Genomic DNA, 17,282 nt, shown 5'->3' on the forward strand with positions numbered 1-17,282 from the left:
CTCTTTGATAGTATATATCGGCGTGAAAACGAACGGAGGTTCTCAAAGAAATATGATATATATTTCATCAGATCAGAGTCGCCGACCCCACACCGTAGCCAGCCACGCGGAGCACCTAGTCAAACTTAAATATGATAGTCCAGACCTTATTTCTATCCTCAAGCCTAAACTACTCACAGTCCATCCGCAGTATCTCTCTCAGCTCCTGTGGAATAGTATATGGCCTCTCTATGGGAACAAGCCCCCTGTCGACGAGCTCTCCAACGCCCAGTTCCTTTTCGCCATCAACCGCCTGTTTCAGCTTAGTCGCCATTTCCGTCACATCCCCAATACTCTCGATGCACTCCTCAGACCACTTTTTACTAATATCCCTCGAGATCCCAATCTGAATGCTCCGATATGGAAGCTGTCCCAACGCTGGATCCCGTTCCGGATCCCACTGCACGCGCACCGCCCTCGCTCTATCCTCCTCGCTCAGCGCTCCGCCCCCACAAACTACTGCAAGACTCAAGAGTTCCTGGAAATTCTTGTGTGACATCTTGAGCGCGAGGATGTGTGATTGTCGTGTGTCTTTGGTTGCATAGCCTGAGCGATACATCATCCACGCCCAGCTCGGCTTGATCCAGGTCATGCGCTGGAGAGAAAAGTCTGGCGAGGCAGAGAGTTTCTGTTCTTTTACTGCGGCTTTGGCGATTGATGCGGAGTAGGCTTGGTAGACTGTGATTGTATCGTCGTCGTACTGCGCGCGGATTTCGCGGTACGGAACTTTTGGTTTTACTTGCTCAGGCATATTGGCGCTCATATAAATGATATTTCTCTTGTCGACTATTATTCTATCGGGGAGAATTATTAATTCGCCTCTTTATATAATTTGCCTTGACTCAGCGTTGAGGCTTGGTTCGGTTTGGTGATGCTCAGCCCCTCCTCGCCGGTGAGAGTCATCAGGCAGACCGAGTTAAGGAGTTAACCAGGTCTGATCAGTGAAAAAATTTGCCATAAAATATCAGAGATCCAGAATTGTTATCTGAATAATAAAATAGTAAATTTAAAACTATTCAGTTATTATGGAAAATGATAAACAGGAAGTGATATGGTCGTGGTTATGATATAAGTGTCACGTGATATGTCCATACAGCCTCGCAGATGAGGCTACAAGAGCTTGTTTTTTGACGACCAACCTTCTGTCCCCGAGCAAGAACAGGACAATTGCAGCCTTCAACCATCTGGTGCGACAAGTCCGAAGCGTCGACAATCTCCCGCGATGTCCTCTCTATATAACCTCGAGCCGCAACCCACGGCCTCATGCATCCTGCACACCACGAACGGCGACATCTCCCTGGAGCTCTGGGCCCAACAGGTCCCTCTCACATGCCGCAACTTCCTGCAACACTGCCTCGATGGGTACTACGATAACACAATCTTCCACCGTCTGGTGCCGGGGTTTATTCTACAAGGTGGTGACCCGACCGGTACAGGATCGGGCGGGGAATCGATATACGATGGCGGGGCGTTCGGCGAACCGCGACCGCCTGAGGGGAATGGGATCTGGCCGATGGAGGAGCGCAAAGGCAAGAACGCCGGGGCGCATGGCGCCGGGTTCAAGGACGAATTTCACAGTCGGCTGAAGTATAACAGGAGAGGCTTACTGGGGATGGCCAACGAGGGACCCGATACGAATGGGAGTCAGTTCTTCTTGACGTTGGAAAACACCCCCGAGCTGCAGGGAAAGAACACTCTTTTTGGAAGGGTTGTGGGAGATACCATATATAACTTGGCCAAGATTGGAGAGGCAGAGGTGGAGGATAATAGGCCTATTTATCCTGTGACGCTTACAAGCGTTGAGGTGCTGCAGAACCCGTTCAAGGACATGGTTACAAGATCACGCACAGCTGCGCCCACGATATCAGAAAAACCAGCACCGAAGCCTAAAAAGAGGAAGCTCACAAAACAGCTCCTCAGCTTCGGCGCCGACGAAGAAGAAGGGGACGACGCACCTGTGCTGAAGAAGGCCAAATTTGACACTCGAATCGTCATGGACGCTGAACTTGCGGCAGCTCCGACGATCTCGGGATCTAAACCAGAGAAGAAGGCGGAGAAGAAAGCCCAAAAAATAATCAAGAAGCCTATATCCGTCAAATCGTCGCCCGAGCCATCACCAGCCCCTAAATCGCTGCCCTCACGGCCTTCTAAACCCGTCACCCGCGAGCCCTCATCCTCCCCAGAGCCAGTCCAGAAGGTATCTTCCCTCCTCGATCGCACCAACGCACAGATTGCCGAGCTCAAAGCCTCGATGAAACGCACTGTCACTGCCGCCCCCGTGGCTGCTCCCAAGAAATCCGCTCTCGAGTCTATGATCCCGTCGACTTCGATCCGTGGGCGGAAGCGCAAGCCCGGCGGAGGTGGCGCGGCATCCGACCAGCAGGCTCTGGATATTCTGAAGGCGTTTCAGGCGAAGCTTGACAGTGCGGGGCCGGAGAAGGAGGTTGAGAGCTCGACGCCCCTGGTGGGTGTGGAGAGCAAAGAAGACGATGGTGATGGAGATGAGGAGGCTGCGCTCTGCGATTTGCACTTCATTGCTGAGTGCCAGTCTTGCAAGTCGTGGGCTGCGCAAGCTGAGGGCGCCGATGCCGAAGATGAAGATGACGGCGCGTGGATGTCACATGCACTGTCGTTCCAGGCGGATAAGCTAGGGAAGGACCTGAGCTATCGCAAAAAGGCGGAGGAGGAGTTGGTGGTGATTGATCCTAGGGAGAAGGCGAGGACGCTGAAAGAAGAGAAGAAGGCGCAGAGAGATGCGAGGAGTGGAGGGGGAAGTAGGGCGTGGGATGCGGCGAAGAATGAGAAGATGTCCAGGGCAGCGGGGTTGGCGGGGAGGGGGGCGAAGTGATGAGGATTTCATGGATCTATGTATATGATAATGCGGAGATTCTCAGAGGATGGATTTTCGCCCGGGGTGTTATTTCAAACCGCTGCGAGGAAATCTGCAGGAGCGATGGGTTGTTACCGTTCCTGCTCTAAATCCAGCCAGCTATGAAGTTATGACAAGAGCAGTAAGAGCTCATCGCCCCTGCCACAAGAAACATAGTCCAAGTGACAATGTCCCACTCTGTTTACAATTGAAACAGAACAATATATTAGAAAGAATCCATGAACGGGGGCTTTATTATCCATAGACAGTGGGATGTACAATTCCCTCTTCAATCTCTACCGGCCACAACCCCATTCAATCCGTCAGGCGGCAATATTCTCTACATACCACGAGGTTTCTATACGCAACGAACTCTTCACATATCACGAACACTTCACCAACCACACGGTATCACTGACCTCAAGAGGCGTTTGCCTATCGCCGCAAGCACCCCCTACCATCTTAACTGAGCTCACCCGCTTCCAATTCACCCAAATCTCATCGCCTTTACCAAGCAACCCTCCGGATCGACCAAGTCTAATCGTCTCCTTCACCAAAAGCATCCACCTTCCAAATCAACCAGACCCAATGGCTTCCTCAGACGTAGAGTCGTCAGTTTATTTTCATACCAGGTATGGAATCTACTCCATTCATCGCAAGCGCAAACTAACACGCACTCCAGCCTCTGCAAAACCCTCTGCGACACCATCGACGATCTCATCTGTGCTGGCCGCATCGAGCCACAGCTCGGCGCGAAACTTCTCAAGAACTTCGTGCCGAGTGTCAAGAAGGCATTTGCAGAGCATGTGAGGGAGGTTGTGAACATGAAGGTACAATTCTCCATTCCTTTCCCAAGGTGCAAAGCCACGTGAAAGATCTACCTACAGAATAACATTACATCACCTATACTGACACTGTACACACAGGGCCGGCTGCAGTACTACCGCAACTATGAGGACAAATGGTGGTGGGTTGTGCGCGACTGCACAGTCAAGCTCCGGGCAGGAGTTGACGCGGAGATGTTGCGCGTAGATAAGTTGCGGATTGTAGGGTATCCAGCTGGGGATGAACTGAATGGAAAGAAGGGAGGCGGTTTGGAGGCGGTTGAAGGGAAGATCAAACAGAAGATCAAGCGGAAGATCAAGGGGGAGACCAAGCAGGAGACCAAGCAGGAGACCAAATAAGATGTACAATGGGCCAGGCTGAGGTGGATTTCGAAGGGCAATGGTGCATATAAGTGCGGAGGGGTTTGAAGGAAATGGACGTCGAGCCGGACCCCTATGTTTTATGGTTTGCCCTAAATTATTAGATACAGGGCTCGTAATCGTTCGAAACTGCATCTATATATTACGGATATAGTCTGAGTATCATCGCCGTAGGCATATATATTCTGGTTATGTCATGGCATATGGAAAACTAAACTTCATTATAAGCCCTCTTAGGATTGTAGCTCTAAAGGCAATTGGACTAAAGTATCGCATTTAGCACATCAATGGTACTACGTAGTTGTTACGACGGAACAAGAAGGCTGGCCAACTACAGGACAGGAAGGAGGGAGGTCGCATGAGACCGGCCCTGGTACCTGGAGGGGCAGCGGGGAATAGTAGTTCCGAAAGTATCACGTGACGGACTCGCAGGATGATGAGAAGAGTCCTAAGAGTCCAGGACTCCGAGGACTCGAGTGAGTTCCCAGGAGTCCACTAGGCACGTGACGGACTCGCAGGATGATGAGAAGAGTCCTAAGAGTCCAGGACTCCGAGGACTCGAGTGAGTTCCCAAGAGTCCACTAGGCACGACGCCACTATATAAGTAGATAGTATTTCCTTAGATAGGAGCTTCGTGCTCAACTCAATACAGTATTTGTTATATACTAGTAACGTGTTACTTGAAGCCTTTGTGTCTGATCCCCTGCCTCCTCTGATAAGTAAACCTTTACGCAAGAGAACCTCTGTGTCTTCTATCGTTTAGAAGTCAGCGTTACAGTAGTAACATGACGTGATGGTTACAGGGCTAGTAGGGCTAGGCTCTAGTAACATGACTCATAAGTCACAAGGCTAGTAGGGCTAGGCTATAAGGCTAGTAGATAGTATTCCCTTAGATAGGAGCTTTGTGCTCAACTTGATATAGTATTCTTTACAATACTATAACATGTTGTGCTACTTAGTAAGCAGTGTATTAGATAGTATTATATAGCCTGTATACAGGTTCATTTTTGTAATTAGTACGTATACGATATACAGTCATAATCTGTTAAGTCGATATGCGTTTATCTGATATTTATGATATCTCGATATATTTTGCAGGATCCATCCTTTTTACATACAAACCCTAATATACATGATATCGTGCCTTTTCTTTAGATTATCAACTTATACTAACCTCTTCTTCACTTTACAGGATGCCTCTAAAGAAGCTCAATTCGATGACTCTCAACTAACGACATACTATCTAGTGCTAGCAGTGCGAACAATACCCTCAACCTTCGTAGAAAGCTTGCATCACATGGTTCTAAGACCAATACTAGACTTAAGTCAGCTAATCTACTGTCTCTGAATGTCTTAGTGCTCGATTTGCCTACCTTGATGTAATGGTGGGTGCACCAGATGTGAGAATCTAGCCACCCAAGGAGGGGATGATTTTACTAAGACAACACACTGTCTTAGGAAACAGAGCCAAAGGGTTGTAGCTTAGACTATTCCACAACGCAGCAATCAGGTGTGTGATGTAGTGAAGTGGTTCAGACAAGTTGCAACAAATGTTGAGTCTGGGAACTCAGGGGTAAGTCAGAGGTTAACACCTCACTGACTTTTCAGAAACAAGGAGTAACAAGATCAATGCTTGGAAGCTTGGAAAAGACGTGGAAGTATGTGATAGTCGATTTACTGTATTTTCTGCTTGCCCTTTCTTAAGGAAAGGGCAATCCTATTTATGCTAAAGGAGTGTAGTTCTCTCATTTTCCAAGACTTTCCATGATTACCAGGCTTGGTAACTGTAGTCGACGTAAGAGAATCCCATAGAACCATCTCTTAGGTTCGTAGCCTATAGGAAGTAAAAGGAGGTCCAAGGTCAGAGTACCCCTATAGACAAATTATGTCATAGACAAATTATGTCATAGACAAATTATGTCATAACTTAACCAATCTTGTGGGTAACTAAAGAGCGATGACATGTAATGAATCATAGAGGTTCGTAGGAGCTTTTAGAGCTATCGTTCATGCTCCTAGGCCTCTAGTTGGTAGAGATATGTCATGTGGTAGTATGAGTGATGTCATGTAATGAATCATAGAGGGTTGTAGAGATATGCTATGTGGTAATATCGGCCCAGTAACTAAGGAGCGATGACGTGTAATGAATCATAGATGGTTGTAGCAATCGTTGAGTAGTATTGCTCTTGTTGTTGGTGTGATAAGCCAATATATGTATGGTGACTTGTAGGTTTGAGGAGGAGATTTCTAAGTTTGCTCTTGAGTTTGATAGCAAACTGAGTGCAACGAATGTCAGTATGACACATTACACACATGATTCTAACATCATGTGATAATCATGAATATTCATGATTATCAAAAACTTATAACGTATTCCACCAGTAAGCCGGTAACACCCGTAAGCCGGTAATCGCGTCGAAAATCAACCCACAAACCATCCGTAAATTACAAAATGAATTGAATTGAATTGAATTGATTACTTTGGAATTGAATTAATTACAATTAAGCTTCTGAGGGCATACTCGAGCATTATGCTCAAGTGATGAACATATATTGCACCTAGGGGGTGCGCGTATTCGTGGCTCTTGCAGAATGCTCGTTAGCTCCTCAACATGCTGAATATCAACCATTTGTGAGCGATTCAACCCTTCTTGAACTGTAAGAACTCCTCCTGTAGCTATATATGACCTCCGCTTTACTCTCTTCTTCTTCTGCCTCTCGTTTTCAGCCCGTAATTGGCGGTTCTCCTCCGTAAGAAGCACAGCACTATGCATAGCCATTTGACAACCCTTGACTAGTTGATTAAGTGCAACCTCTGTAGGACTTGGTGGACTATGCGTACGACGTTGAATGTACTCCTTAATCGTTTGTGTTTGACGCTCAAGCTCTCGAATATTATGCGAGAGCTTTGCGGATGGTTTATAGGTGGAGTTGTTGTCCGTAAAGTAATATGAAGCTTTTCAAGTACGTAACTTGGATTGTACGGAACAAGCCCAGCAGCCATGAAGCTATTTTGAATATTGTTTGTATTTAGAGCCTCTAGTCAAGTACTTAAATAAGCTCTAAGGAAGTCGGGCTTGTCGATATGGTTAAGACCATTACGCATAAGGTTTTCAATCTGCCGTCCGTAAATCCATTTTACAGCCGCAAAGCAACCAACATCTAAAGGCTGTAATAGGTGTGACGAATGCGGCGGCATACAAAGCGTAATAATTGAGTGTTCCTTGCAGAATAAGTCGAATTCAGGAGTACTGTGGCTTCCATGACCATCTAGAATTAGGAGTCTGTATACTCCTTTTGTACGATCTCTTGTATGCTTCTCAAATACCTCCGTAAGCCATGTAAAGCCAAGGGTATCGTTCGTCCAACCGTTTTCACTAACACCAATCACCCAATTCGGTGGAAGAGACTTAGTGTACCAAGTGGATTGATGAAGCTTCCCTTTGAATATCACCATTGGAGGCGTGCTCCAACCATCTGTGCAAATGCCCTCAATAACTGTTACCCACTCCCGATTCCCTGGCTGGAGAGTAACTGGCTTTCCAGCTCTTTCAGACCTGCAAACCACTCTTGCGGTTGTGATCACTCCCATCTGAAATCCCGTTTCATCGAAGTTATATATATCATCATCCGTAATCCCATATTTCGCCCGTATATTCTCCACAAGTTGAAACCAGGCTCGAATGATAGTAGGATCTTCACATTTCGCTCGCTGATAGTCATATTTACGATTAAATCGTGATTGTAAGGTTTCGTGACGTCGTACGAACTTATAGACCCAATTCTGGCCAACTGTAAGATCTTGATGGTCCGTAGCCGTTAAAGTCGAGCTCCGTTTGTCGCGTCTTTCAAGGAGTAAATTGGCCATTTGTCATATGGTATTAACTCGAGGTGCTAGACCACGCTCATCCATTGATAGGATCCAATTTATAAGGCTAGATTCCTCAGTCTCTGTGAGTTTGCGGTGTACGGATCGTAACTCGGTCTTCGGAGCGCGACCGTGAAGACGATCACTAGCAGTTGAATAAGGTACTCCGTACACCTTCGTAGCGGCTCTAAGGCTCTTAAATTGGCCTTTACGGAAGGCTTGAATAGCTAGGAGTATTCTCCCTTCTTTTGAAGCTAACTGAGAGCTCTGATGTTGAGACATATTGTATAGTTTACAGGTTTACGGATGGTTTGTGGGTTGATTTTCGACGCGATTACCGGCTTACGGGTGTTACCGGCTTACTGGTGGAATACGTTAATCATAATCATGCTTATGTAATATTTGACTATTTGAATAGTTATGATTATTATGATTATTTGTGCTAACCCTGATTTGTGTGGTGTTCCCAATCACCTAAAATTATCACTTTGGCATAGCCACACCACCACTTTCCTATCACGCACACCGTCGTTGCAAACTCAATAGTAACAAAGGCAAAGTTACTTATAATGGACTCTCATATTTCACATGAAGTTCTAGAGTTTATAATACTTACACATCAAAACAACATACACTTACATGTGTTTCCTTCTTACCTTATGTATATTCTACAACCTCTTAATGTTACGGTATTTGCACAATATAAACATTAGCACTAGCATGTAATTTAACAAGCAATCTAGAATTTTGACACTAACTACAATGTTTTCCAAGACTTATCTACAATCTGCAAGCAAACATTTACAAAGGGCAACTGCATAAAATCATTTAGAGATGCTGGTATTTAGCCAGCTAACTATAAGAAGATTAAAGAGAAAGTTGCTATATACACAAAGCTGACTGTTTTAGAAACACCATAAGGAACGGTAGAAGGGCAATGCTAGCAGCTGAAATTGTCTCTATAACTGTAAAACTTTGTCTATTCTCTAGAGCTTGTATATAAAGCTATATAGATTAGAAGAATATCATGTAAGGTAAGTACATATAACTTACCTCCTTTACTGCTATAGGTACTAACAGATGTTCACCGGTGCTCATTTCTACTTGGAATCCAACTTCATCAAAGTTATAGATGTCTGCTGTAGTAACATCTAGTTGACTGCATACATCTTTAAATTAATGAAACCATTCTTCAATAGCTAATACTTCATGAGAAACAACACGTGCTGCTTCAATTAGCCGGGTTTTGATGGTGTGGAAAGTCTTGTGGAAAGTCTTAATCCATGTTTAGAACCACCGTTGTGATGGTGGTGGACGTGTCGGGATTTCAGCTTTCGAAGTGCCGAATCGCTTTCGCAGTGCCGATCGCTAACCGCCTCTAGGCGGTGGTTTGGAAACCAACGATTAATAATCATGATTATAATTGATTTTCTAACCCTGCATGCTGATAAACCACGTTATATTCATGATGAATTCATGAATTTGAAATATTCAAGCTTACGTAATATTTAAATATTTAAATATTCCAGAATACGTTGAATAATTTTGCTAACCCTGCTTTTACTCATAAATAATTCAAGACATCAATAAATAGCATGTATGTATTCTATAGCAACTGAGAAACTCATAGTAATTAAGGAATCGACTGAGAAAAGGCAAACATGGGAAACGCCCTCACTATTATTAATTAGTATTGGCTGATACGAGCCCATCGTCAGTACACCATATTCGATGGACATGCACATTCAAACACATACCCGCATCATAGAAATTTTGCTATTCATTCGTACTGACTACCGTTACAAGAGCCATAGCCCCATCCATCCACCCATCCCGAACCCTCGATTTCCATCCGTCCATCCATCAAGCCACGCAAGCCATAGCATCGAGCAATGAGCAACCCCCCGCATCATCCCCTCTGCAGCGCAACAGCTAGCTCTCCAACATCCTCTCGGTCCAATACCCCCTTATCCCATCCTCGCGCATACGAAGAAGTCACAAAAAAGCGACCATAAAAGACTCAAAAACACAAGAAAAAGCGCGATAATATCCCCGTACACCATCAAAAACCGTAATAACCCTCAAGGCGTGAGTGAGAAAAGAAAAAGGGAGACGCGCAGTTGGGGCGCATCTAGGCCTCGATGGCCTTGTTCTTCTTCTTCTGCTCGACCTTGAGCAGCAGCGCGCGGTTGATGTGTGGCAGTACACCTCCGAAGGCGATGGTCGCGCGGATCAGAGTGTCGAGCTCCTCATCACCACGGATGGCGAGTTGCAGGTGGCGGGGTGTGATGCGCTTGACCTTGAGATCCTTGGCGGCGTTCTGTGAGAGGCGTTAGTCATTGGATAAGGTAAACGGGTGAATGTGTGACTTACTCCTGCCAGCTCGAGGACTTCGGCTGTGAGGTACTCGAGAACGGCGGTCACGTAGACGGCGGCCTTGGCGCCGACACGCATCTTGTTCTGAGTGTTGTTCTTGAGGAAACGCTTGACACGACCGCAGGGGAACTGGAAAAGGTGTCAGCATGGGGATCCGTCAGGTGCGCAAAACAAAATCGATGGGGTGGTGCGGATGCGATGTTGTTCTGATTCATGGGTACGACGTGTGGTGTGAGCTGCGCTGTGCTGCCTAGGTGTGTAATGTAAAGTATCCGCATGCATGTCCAACATCACAGTTCGATTCTGACGCGCCACGGTCGCCTTTGGTATAGCTGTGTGCATGTGTCTTCGGCTTTGGCGACTCGAGCGATGGTTATGTTGTCGTGAGCTCGAGATCGAGTGTCGAGGTAGTCATGACGCGACTGGCGGGGTATGCGACAACGGTTCTCTCGGCCGATCCAGGGCAGGAAAACGAAATAAACCAACGCGACCACCCATAAAATCATGTACTAACCTGAAGACCAGCCTTGCTAGAGTGGCTCTGCTGTTTCTTGGATCCATCGACGCCCGTCTTGCCTCCCGAGGACTTGCCACCAGATTTTCCCTTGCCGCCAGCCATTGTAGCTTGTTGTGGTTGAGAAGACGGAGTGCAATAAAGCGGTAGTTATCGGTTGTTGATGGCGACGTTGTTGTTGTCGATGCTTTGTTGATGACGACGAAAGTTGAGGTTGGTGATGTTGGGTCGGGATTGTCGATGGAACTTTGTTGTTTTGGTGATTGGGGAAGTTGCTCAAGCGCGTTTCTTTTGCTTGTTGCTTGCGGAAGGAGAGGCGGTACGGTAGGCGAGTAAAACATTTCGCGCAGTTTTGGGATGAGGAGATGATGTGGGCAAAAGAATGACGTGAGAAAAACAAAAGGGAGAGATGATGGTATACCGTCAGAGATATAGGAAGAGATATTATATATCTCGCTCTCTATCCTCTTACTCTCTGATATAATAGAAAGAGGAAAATGGGAGAAGGGAGAAGGGGGAAGGGAGAGCATCATCTCCTGGCGCGGCTAACTGACTGCTTGACTTGCGGGGATTCACCTCGGGTAGCCAGAGCCATAGATAGTAATTGGCGCCATAGGCTTCTCACCGTCAGAGATTGATGCTCTTGAAGCCCTTGATCTCAAGTATGTCGGTATCAACATTATGAGTTGACAGATGTTGACTTCTGCCGCCGTTGGGCAGTTGGAAGACGATGAGTTGTCGTCGTTGTCGTCGTTGTCGTCGTCGTCGTCGTCGTCGTTGTCGTCGGTGTCGTTGCCCTGACCTTGGACTGGTGTTTTACCCCATAGTCACGTCACGTGATATGGATGGGATTGTCCGGTCCGTTTGTTTTACCACCATCACCTGATCGAGATGCCTGAATCCCGCACTATGGAAGACGCTAAAGCTATATTTGCGTTGAAGACCCTCAATGGCGTTGATATGGACGAGATCACCGTCGCGGACATCCAACGCCATCTCAGCTCCGGCCGTTTCTCTTCCTTGGAACTGACACAATGGACTCTAAGCCGGATTGAACAGGTTTAAAGCCTTTAAAAATAAAATCCCGCTCTCAGTTACCCATCTAACTGTCCTCGCAGACAAACTCCTACCTCGGCTCCGTCATCGAGGTGAACCCAGATGCCGTCGCAATAGCCACCGCTCTCGACGCCGAGCGCGAGCAGCGCAGGCCCCGTGGGCCCCTCCATGGAATTCCCGTCCTTGTTAAAGACGTCCGCGCCCCCCCGCCCCGTTACCCCCGCTACCCACTGATAGCTCCCAGAACATGGCCACCGCAGACAAAATGCAAACCACCGCCGGCTGCCGCGCCCTCATCGGCTCCATCGTTCCCCGCGACGCACACATTGTGCACCTCCTCCGCGCCTCCGGCGCCATTATCCTCGGCCACGCCGGTATGTCCGAATGGGCCTCCATCCGCGGCAGCGAGGAATCCATGGGCTACTCCGCCCGCGGCGGCCAGGTCCGCAACCCCTACAACCTCTCCATGAGCGCGTGGGGCAGCTCAAGCGGGTCGGCTGTCGCGGTCGCGGCGGGGATAGTGGTGCTGTCGTATGGCACGGAGACGGACACGTCGATTATCTCGCCGGCTAATTATGCGGGGCTTGTGGGGATCAAGCCGACGGTTGGGCTGACGTCGCGCGCTGGTGTAATTCCGTGTAGTGAGAGTTTGGATACGGTGGGACCGTTTGGGAGGTGTGTTAGAGATGCTGTGGTGGGGTTGCAGGCGATTGTGGGGGTTGATGAGAGGGATCGGTATACGGCTGAGGCAGCGGATCATGTCATGGATTATGAGAAATGTCTTGCGTCGAAAGAATCGTTGAAGGGGGCTGTGTTTGGGCTTCCTATGAAGAGAGTCTGGGAGAATATTGATAAGGCTATCCTGCCGCGTTTTGAGGAAGTATTCCAGATGATCAGAGATGCAGGGGCTAAGATCGTTGAAGTGGACTTTCCATGTTGGTTAGTAGGTCGCGCTTATATGGCGTCACATTTGCTCACGAGTAACTAGGGAAGCCATGATTGATGAGAAAGGATGGAATTGGTTAGCCTTGCCTACCTACAATACGACAGCGAATACTATTCAACTAACTTACGCCCAGGAACTCCAGACCAGATGACCAGTCCGAGTACCTCGTCTGCGGCGTCGAATTCTACCACGGCCTCCGCGCATATCTAAAGGAGCTCTCAAACACCACCATCCGCAGCCTCGAGGACGTGGTAGCCTACAACATCGCGCACCACGACGGCGCAGCCCCAGGCGACGACCCCGGCTTCCCAAGCGGCCAGGACCTTCTCGCAAAACTCATCGACAAAAAGGACGTCAAGGATGAAACCTACCACGCCGCCCTGCAGTATATCCGCGAACAGACCCGCAAGAATGGCATAGACGCCGCGCTGACTTACCAACCCGACCCCTCCACGCCCGCGATCCAACTCGACGCCCTGCTGCTCGCTGACCGCGCGGGTCCTGGGCAGCAGCTCGCTGCGCAGGCGGGGTATCCGGTCATTACTATACCGGTTGGTGTTGATAGCGATGAGATGGGTGGGAGGCCGTTTGGATTGAGCTTTCAGCATACGGGGTGGAGTGAGGGGGGGTTGATTAAGTGGGCGAGTGCGGTGGAGGATTTGCTGGGGGTGGAGAATAGGCCAAGGCCGATGTATAGGGAGTATTTTGCTACGAATATTCCCATTTTACCGTAGGGGGTTGACGTAATGGAATATTTGCCTGACTCGCGTTCTGAGTGGCCGTGACTAGTCGTCGTATTGCTGGGAAAAGTGGAATGTTGATGCTATTGATATCTTGGTATTTGACCGAGATGCGTACGATAGTAGACTGAGAAATAGAAGTCTTGCGTATTATTTATCCTTGAAGGAAGTCTCACGTTGTTTCGCGTGATGGGCACAAGAAACACTGTTTTCCTAAAAATATAAAAATAAAATATGAACTAAATGTCTCTTATTCTTTAAATAGGTGCCTTTCAAAGAACAGACAAATGACGATACTTTGTCTATATAGGCGGCAACATTTTCAAATCAATGAGCATGTTATTGTAATATTTTTATTATCATTTCCATAAAGAAATGTAATTTTAGCTGACATGTCACGAATGAAATATCTGAGAAATCTCGATATATCACGTGATATAGATCGCTATCGTGAGCTGATATGATTGACAATGGTGATCCGTTGAAAAACCAAGACATCAATAGCATCAACATCCCAATTTGCGCGACAGCAGAAACTTACGACCGCTCACGACCATTGCGCCCCATCCCTCAGACGAAACGGCGATGGGAATCCCCTGAAAGATACAATAATACCTGAGACTTTCGCCTCAAAGCCTCAATAACCAACCTTCAGACGCTGTCCCACGCATCTCCTTGCGCCCGCCCAACAAAGTCGATCCTGCAGCACAGCTGCAGCTCCCCGAACAGCACGAACAAGTCTCATTGACACGAATAACTGAAACACAGATGACGCACAGCCTACCTTAAAAAATCCCATACGGACAATAGACGCCGTCTGAAGCGCCTGGCATTGACGAAGACATTCCCTTTCACTCTGCCGATTTCAGGTGGACATTTAAGCGGTGACGACCCAGAAAGATAAAAGCAACCCTCCACGCTCCTCCACGATCCGCCAGAACAACCCACCGGTTGAAGATACCACTTTCTGGATACATACCCTTGGAACGCAAACCGATCAGTCCGCCAGCTACATCGCGCTCATTGTCGCCCTCGCTAGGCATCCTACATATACCCTCGGCGACCAAAAACAAACTTCACCCCGCTACGATAACGCCGTGCCACAGACGCCCTCTCGCTGCCGCCGGTCCACTTCCCTCACCTAGATGACCGCGTGGATGCCTCCGCCTGTCAACACACGAAAACGACCAGCGCCCGGTGCGTCCCCCGTCCCGAACCTCGCCATGCAGAACCAACCCTTCCCGCCGCCGCAGCAGGCTCCGAACGAGCAGTATATGAGGTGGAACCAGGGCGCGGCTGACAACGCGGTGTTCTCGGATATGAATTTTGGAATGGCGCCGTATGGCACGAATGGGGTGTCGAATGCGCCATTCCAGCAGGCACAGTCGACGCAGCTTGCGAGGCGGCCGATGAACCAGCACTTGGTACCGACGGCGTCGCGGACACAGTTTGATAACTCGAATGAGTGTGGATTGACCGAAGAGTTGTTTGATCCAAATGCGCAGATTGGAGGGCACGCCGAGAATGATAGTATTGAACGGCTCGAGGAGAGAGCGCAGGTGGCGAAGAGGGAGGCACAAGCGAAGCGGAAACAGATCCCGCCGTTTGTGCAGAAGTTGAATAGGTAAGCAGTTTCCACGCCACACAGACGTACACAGCTGACAACATTCTAGCTTTGTCGATGATGCCAAGAACGATGAACTCATTCGCTGGTCGGAGCGGGGCGACTCATTCGTCGTGTTGGACGAAGATGAGTTTGCGAAGAACCTGATTCCGGAACTATTTAAGCACAACAACTATGCGTCATTTGTGAGGCAGCTGAACATGTACGGCTTCCACAAGCGCGTGGGCCTGTCGGACAACTCGATGAAGGCGAGCGAGCGAAAGAACAAGAGTCCGAGCGAATACTACAACCCATACTTCAAGCGCGGCCATCCGAACCTCCTCTGGCTCATCAATAAGCCCAAGACCCCACAGAAGAAGAGCAAGGGTGGCCAGACGAAGCAGGAGGATGGCGGCGCAGAGGAGAGTGACGATGATAACCGCGACGGCGTGGAGGAGACATTCAGCGGCGGATACGAACACCCCAACACTGTCCGCGCACTGTCTGCCGCGCCCGACAATGGGCAGTCCGGCGGCACTGTCGCGCTCACGGTCGTTCAGAAGCAGCTGCGCGACATCCAGCAACAGCAGGGCAGTATCTCGAGCATGATAGCGCGACTGCGCAAGGAGCACAACGATCTATACTCGCAAGCCGTCGCCTTCCAGACCCTGCACGACCGTCACGAGTCATCGATTAATGCCATCCTCACCTTCCTCGCGACAGTCTACAACCGCAGCCTTGATGGCCAAGGAGGCCCGAATATCACACAGATGTTCGCCAACTCGCAGGATCAGCATCATTCAGGTTCCGTCGTTGATCTGGGGAACGTGAATTCTGGTCAGCCCAATGCGAGTCCCATCCGCCACCAACAACGTCTCATCATGCCTCCGCCGTCTGCAGACGGTACCTCTACCACCCAATCAACCGTATCGACTGGGAATTACCGCCTAACCTCCCGACCCGGCGCCATCGAAGAACTCTTCGAGCCGTCAACCACCAACTCTCCCCCTCTTAAACCCGAATCCTCCTCGCCCGCTACAAACAACATCATCGAGCTAATCAACTCCACCAACGCCAACGCACCGCAAAACCGCGACATGGCCTTCCCCGACGCGCTCCACCACTACGAGAACTCCAACGGCGCCTCGCCCCTCTCCCCCGCTCAGCGCGCTGATGTTCTCCGCGCCATGGCGAGCAACAGTGCGCCCGGCATGGATGCCCTCGCGCCGCCGCTTGCGCCACCGCAGAGCCTCGCGCAGATGGGCTACACGGACTCTGAACTTGAGGAGCTGGCACGTATGCAGCGTCAACAGGACGGGCGGATTGAGGAGGTGGAGAATATGCTTAGTCCGTTGACGCCGCGGCTTGGGGGTGGTCCGGAGCCGGGCGCGGATGCGTATTTTGGTGATGCGACGCAGGGGAGCAATCTTGACCTCGATATGTATCTTGATCCTGGGGCGTACTATGGGGATCCGGCGACTGGGGATGTGGGTGGTGGGGTGTTTGGGGGTGGGTATGGTGATGCGTTTGCAGATGGGGGATTGGATTTTGGAGATACGGGGACGGGGACGGAGGTTAAGGATGATGGGGCTGGGGATGGGAATGAGGGGAGTCCGAAGAGGAGACGGAAGCAGTAGTGTGTGTGTGTGCACTTTTTGGCGGGAAATTTTGGGGGAAACTGGAAAAATTAGAGGTTTTTGGCGCGATAAGGGGGGGGATTATAGGAGGCAGCGATACAGTTGGAAGCGAAAATCGGGATGGGAATGCGTAGGCATGCATGGGTTAACGAATCGAATGGCGGATGCAATTGCAGGTATAGAAAGAAGTAATGAATAAATACAAATGAAATAGCTTGAAATAGTGGCATTGGTCTTGTAATTATGCTGCTGAGATGCTCGTGCCAGTGTGATAAGGGGACTTGACTTGAGGCTGTGGTACTCTAGGCTGGGTCATCTGCGAGTTTGGTGGTGTAGGATGGGATGGGATTGGTGTTCCTGTATATATAGGCTTAGGTCTACGATAATTCTATTTGTATTGACATTTTACACACTTTTCTTTCTCTCCAA

The 17,282-nt window shown here is 49.0% G+C and overlaps 6 protein-coding genes across 6 annotated transcripts; 4 read left to right on the forward strand and 2 right to left on the reverse strand.

Annotated features, from left to right (window-relative positions):
• Positions 1-169: 169 nt before the first annotated feature.
• On the reverse strand, positions 170-802 carry VC83_00707 (uncharacterized protein; the record flags this gene model as incomplete). The annotated part of the gene is made up of 1 exon (XM_024464394.1): positions 170-802. The coding sequence occupies one exon, from the start codon at positions 800-802 to the stop codon at positions 170-172; it is 633 nt and encodes a 210-aa protein (XP_024327980.1).
• Positions 803-1,201: 399 nt separating this feature from the next.
• Positions 1,202-2,887, forward strand: CWC27 (Peptidyl-prolyl isomerase cwc27; the record flags this gene model as incomplete). The annotated part of the gene is made up of 1 exon (XM_024464395.1): positions 1,202-2,887. Exon 1 carries the CDS (start codon positions 1,262-1,264, stop codon positions 2,885-2,887), a length of 1,626 nt encoding a protein of 541 aa, XP_024327977.1. The 5' UTR covers positions 1,202-1,261.
• On the forward strand, positions 2,806-4,341 carry TOA2_1 (Transcription initiation factor IIA small chain (TFIIA 13.5 kDa subunit)). Its single transcript, XM_024464396.1, has 3 exons — positions 2,806-3,540; positions 3,591-3,738; positions 3,835-4,341. The coding sequence occupies exons 1-3, from the start codon at positions 3,182-3,184 to the stop codon at positions 4,090-4,092; spliced, it is 765 nt and encodes a 254-aa protein (XP_024327978.1). The 5' UTR covers positions 2,806-3,181; the 3' UTR covers positions 4,093-4,341.
• A 5,771-nt stretch (positions 4,342-10,112) lies between these two features.
• On the reverse strand, positions 10,113-10,976 carry HTZ1 (histone H2A.Z; the record flags this gene model as incomplete). Its single annotated transcript, XM_024464397.1, has 3 exons — positions 10,113-10,301; positions 10,355-10,486; positions 10,872-10,976. The coding sequence occupies 3 exons, from the start codon at positions 10,974-10,976 to the stop codon at positions 10,113-10,115; spliced, it is 426 nt and encodes a 141-aa protein (XP_024327669.1).
• Positions 10,977-11,652: 676 nt separating this feature from the next.
• On the forward strand, positions 11,653-13,790 carry VC83_00711 (uncharacterized protein). The gene is made up of 5 exons (XM_024464398.1): positions 11,653-11,930; positions 11,990-12,121; positions 12,172-12,866; positions 12,916-12,948; positions 13,007-13,790. The coding sequence occupies exons 1-5, from the start codon at positions 11,763-11,765 to the stop codon at positions 13,605-13,607; spliced, it is 1,629 nt and encodes a 542-aa protein (XP_024327668.1). The 5' UTR covers positions 11,653-11,762; the 3' UTR covers positions 13,608-13,790.
• A 204-nt stretch (positions 13,791-13,994) lies between these two features.
• Positions 13,995-17,068, forward strand: HSF1 (stress-responsive transcription factor hsf1). Its single transcript, XM_024464399.1, has 2 exons — positions 13,995-15,237; positions 15,287-17,068. The coding sequence occupies exons 1-2, from the start codon at positions 14,759-14,761 to the stop codon at positions 16,851-16,853; spliced, it is 2,046 nt and encodes a 681-aa protein (XP_024327671.1). The 5' UTR covers positions 13,995-14,758; the 3' UTR covers positions 16,854-17,068.
• Positions 17,069-17,282: the final 214 nt, after the last annotated feature.

The sequence above is a fragment of the Pseudogymnoascus destructans genome (assembly GCF_001641265.1).
Source record: "Pseudogymnoascus destructans isolate 20631-21 unplaced genomic scaffold scaffold_2, whole genome shotgun sequence".
In the NCBI taxonomy this organism is placed as follows: Eukaryota; Fungi; Ascomycota; class Leotiomycetes; order Thelebolales; family Thelebolaceae; genus Pseudogymnoascus; species Pseudogymnoascus destructans.

Bases quoted from the DNA above. Each gene is read 5' to 3' on its own strand.
- TOA2_1 (XM_024464396.1), top strand. From the start codon at position 3,182: ATGTACAATTCCCTCTTCAATCTCTACCGGCCACAACCCCATTCAATC. The intron at 3,541-3,590 runs GTATGGAATCTA...CACGCACTCCAG, and splicing joins TCAGTTTATTTTCATACCAG to CCTCTGCAAAACCCTCTGCG. The intron at 3,739-3,834 runs GTACAATTCTCC...CTGTACACACAG, and splicing joins GGGAGGTTGTGAACATGAAG to GGCCGGCTGCAGTACTACCG.
- VC83_00711 (XM_024464398.1), top strand. From the start codon at position 11,763: ATGCCTGAATCCCGCACTATGGAAGACGCTAAAGCTATATTTGCGTTG. The intron at 12,122-12,171 runs GTCCGCGCCCCC...GATAGCTCCCAG, and splicing joins TTCCCGTCCTTGTTAAAGAC to AACATGGCCACCGCAGACAA. The intron at 12,867-12,915 runs GTTAGTAGGTCG...ACGAGTAACTAG, and splicing joins GAAGTGGACTTTCCATGTTG to GGAAGCCATGATTGATGAGA.
- HSF1 (XM_024464399.1), top strand. From the start codon at position 14,759: ATGACCGCGTGGATGCCTCCGCCTGTCAACACACGAAAACGACCAGCG. The intron at 15,238-15,286 runs GTAAGCAGTTTC...ACAACATTCTAG, and splicing joins TTTGTGCAGAAGTTGAATAG to CTTTGTCGATGATGCCAAGA.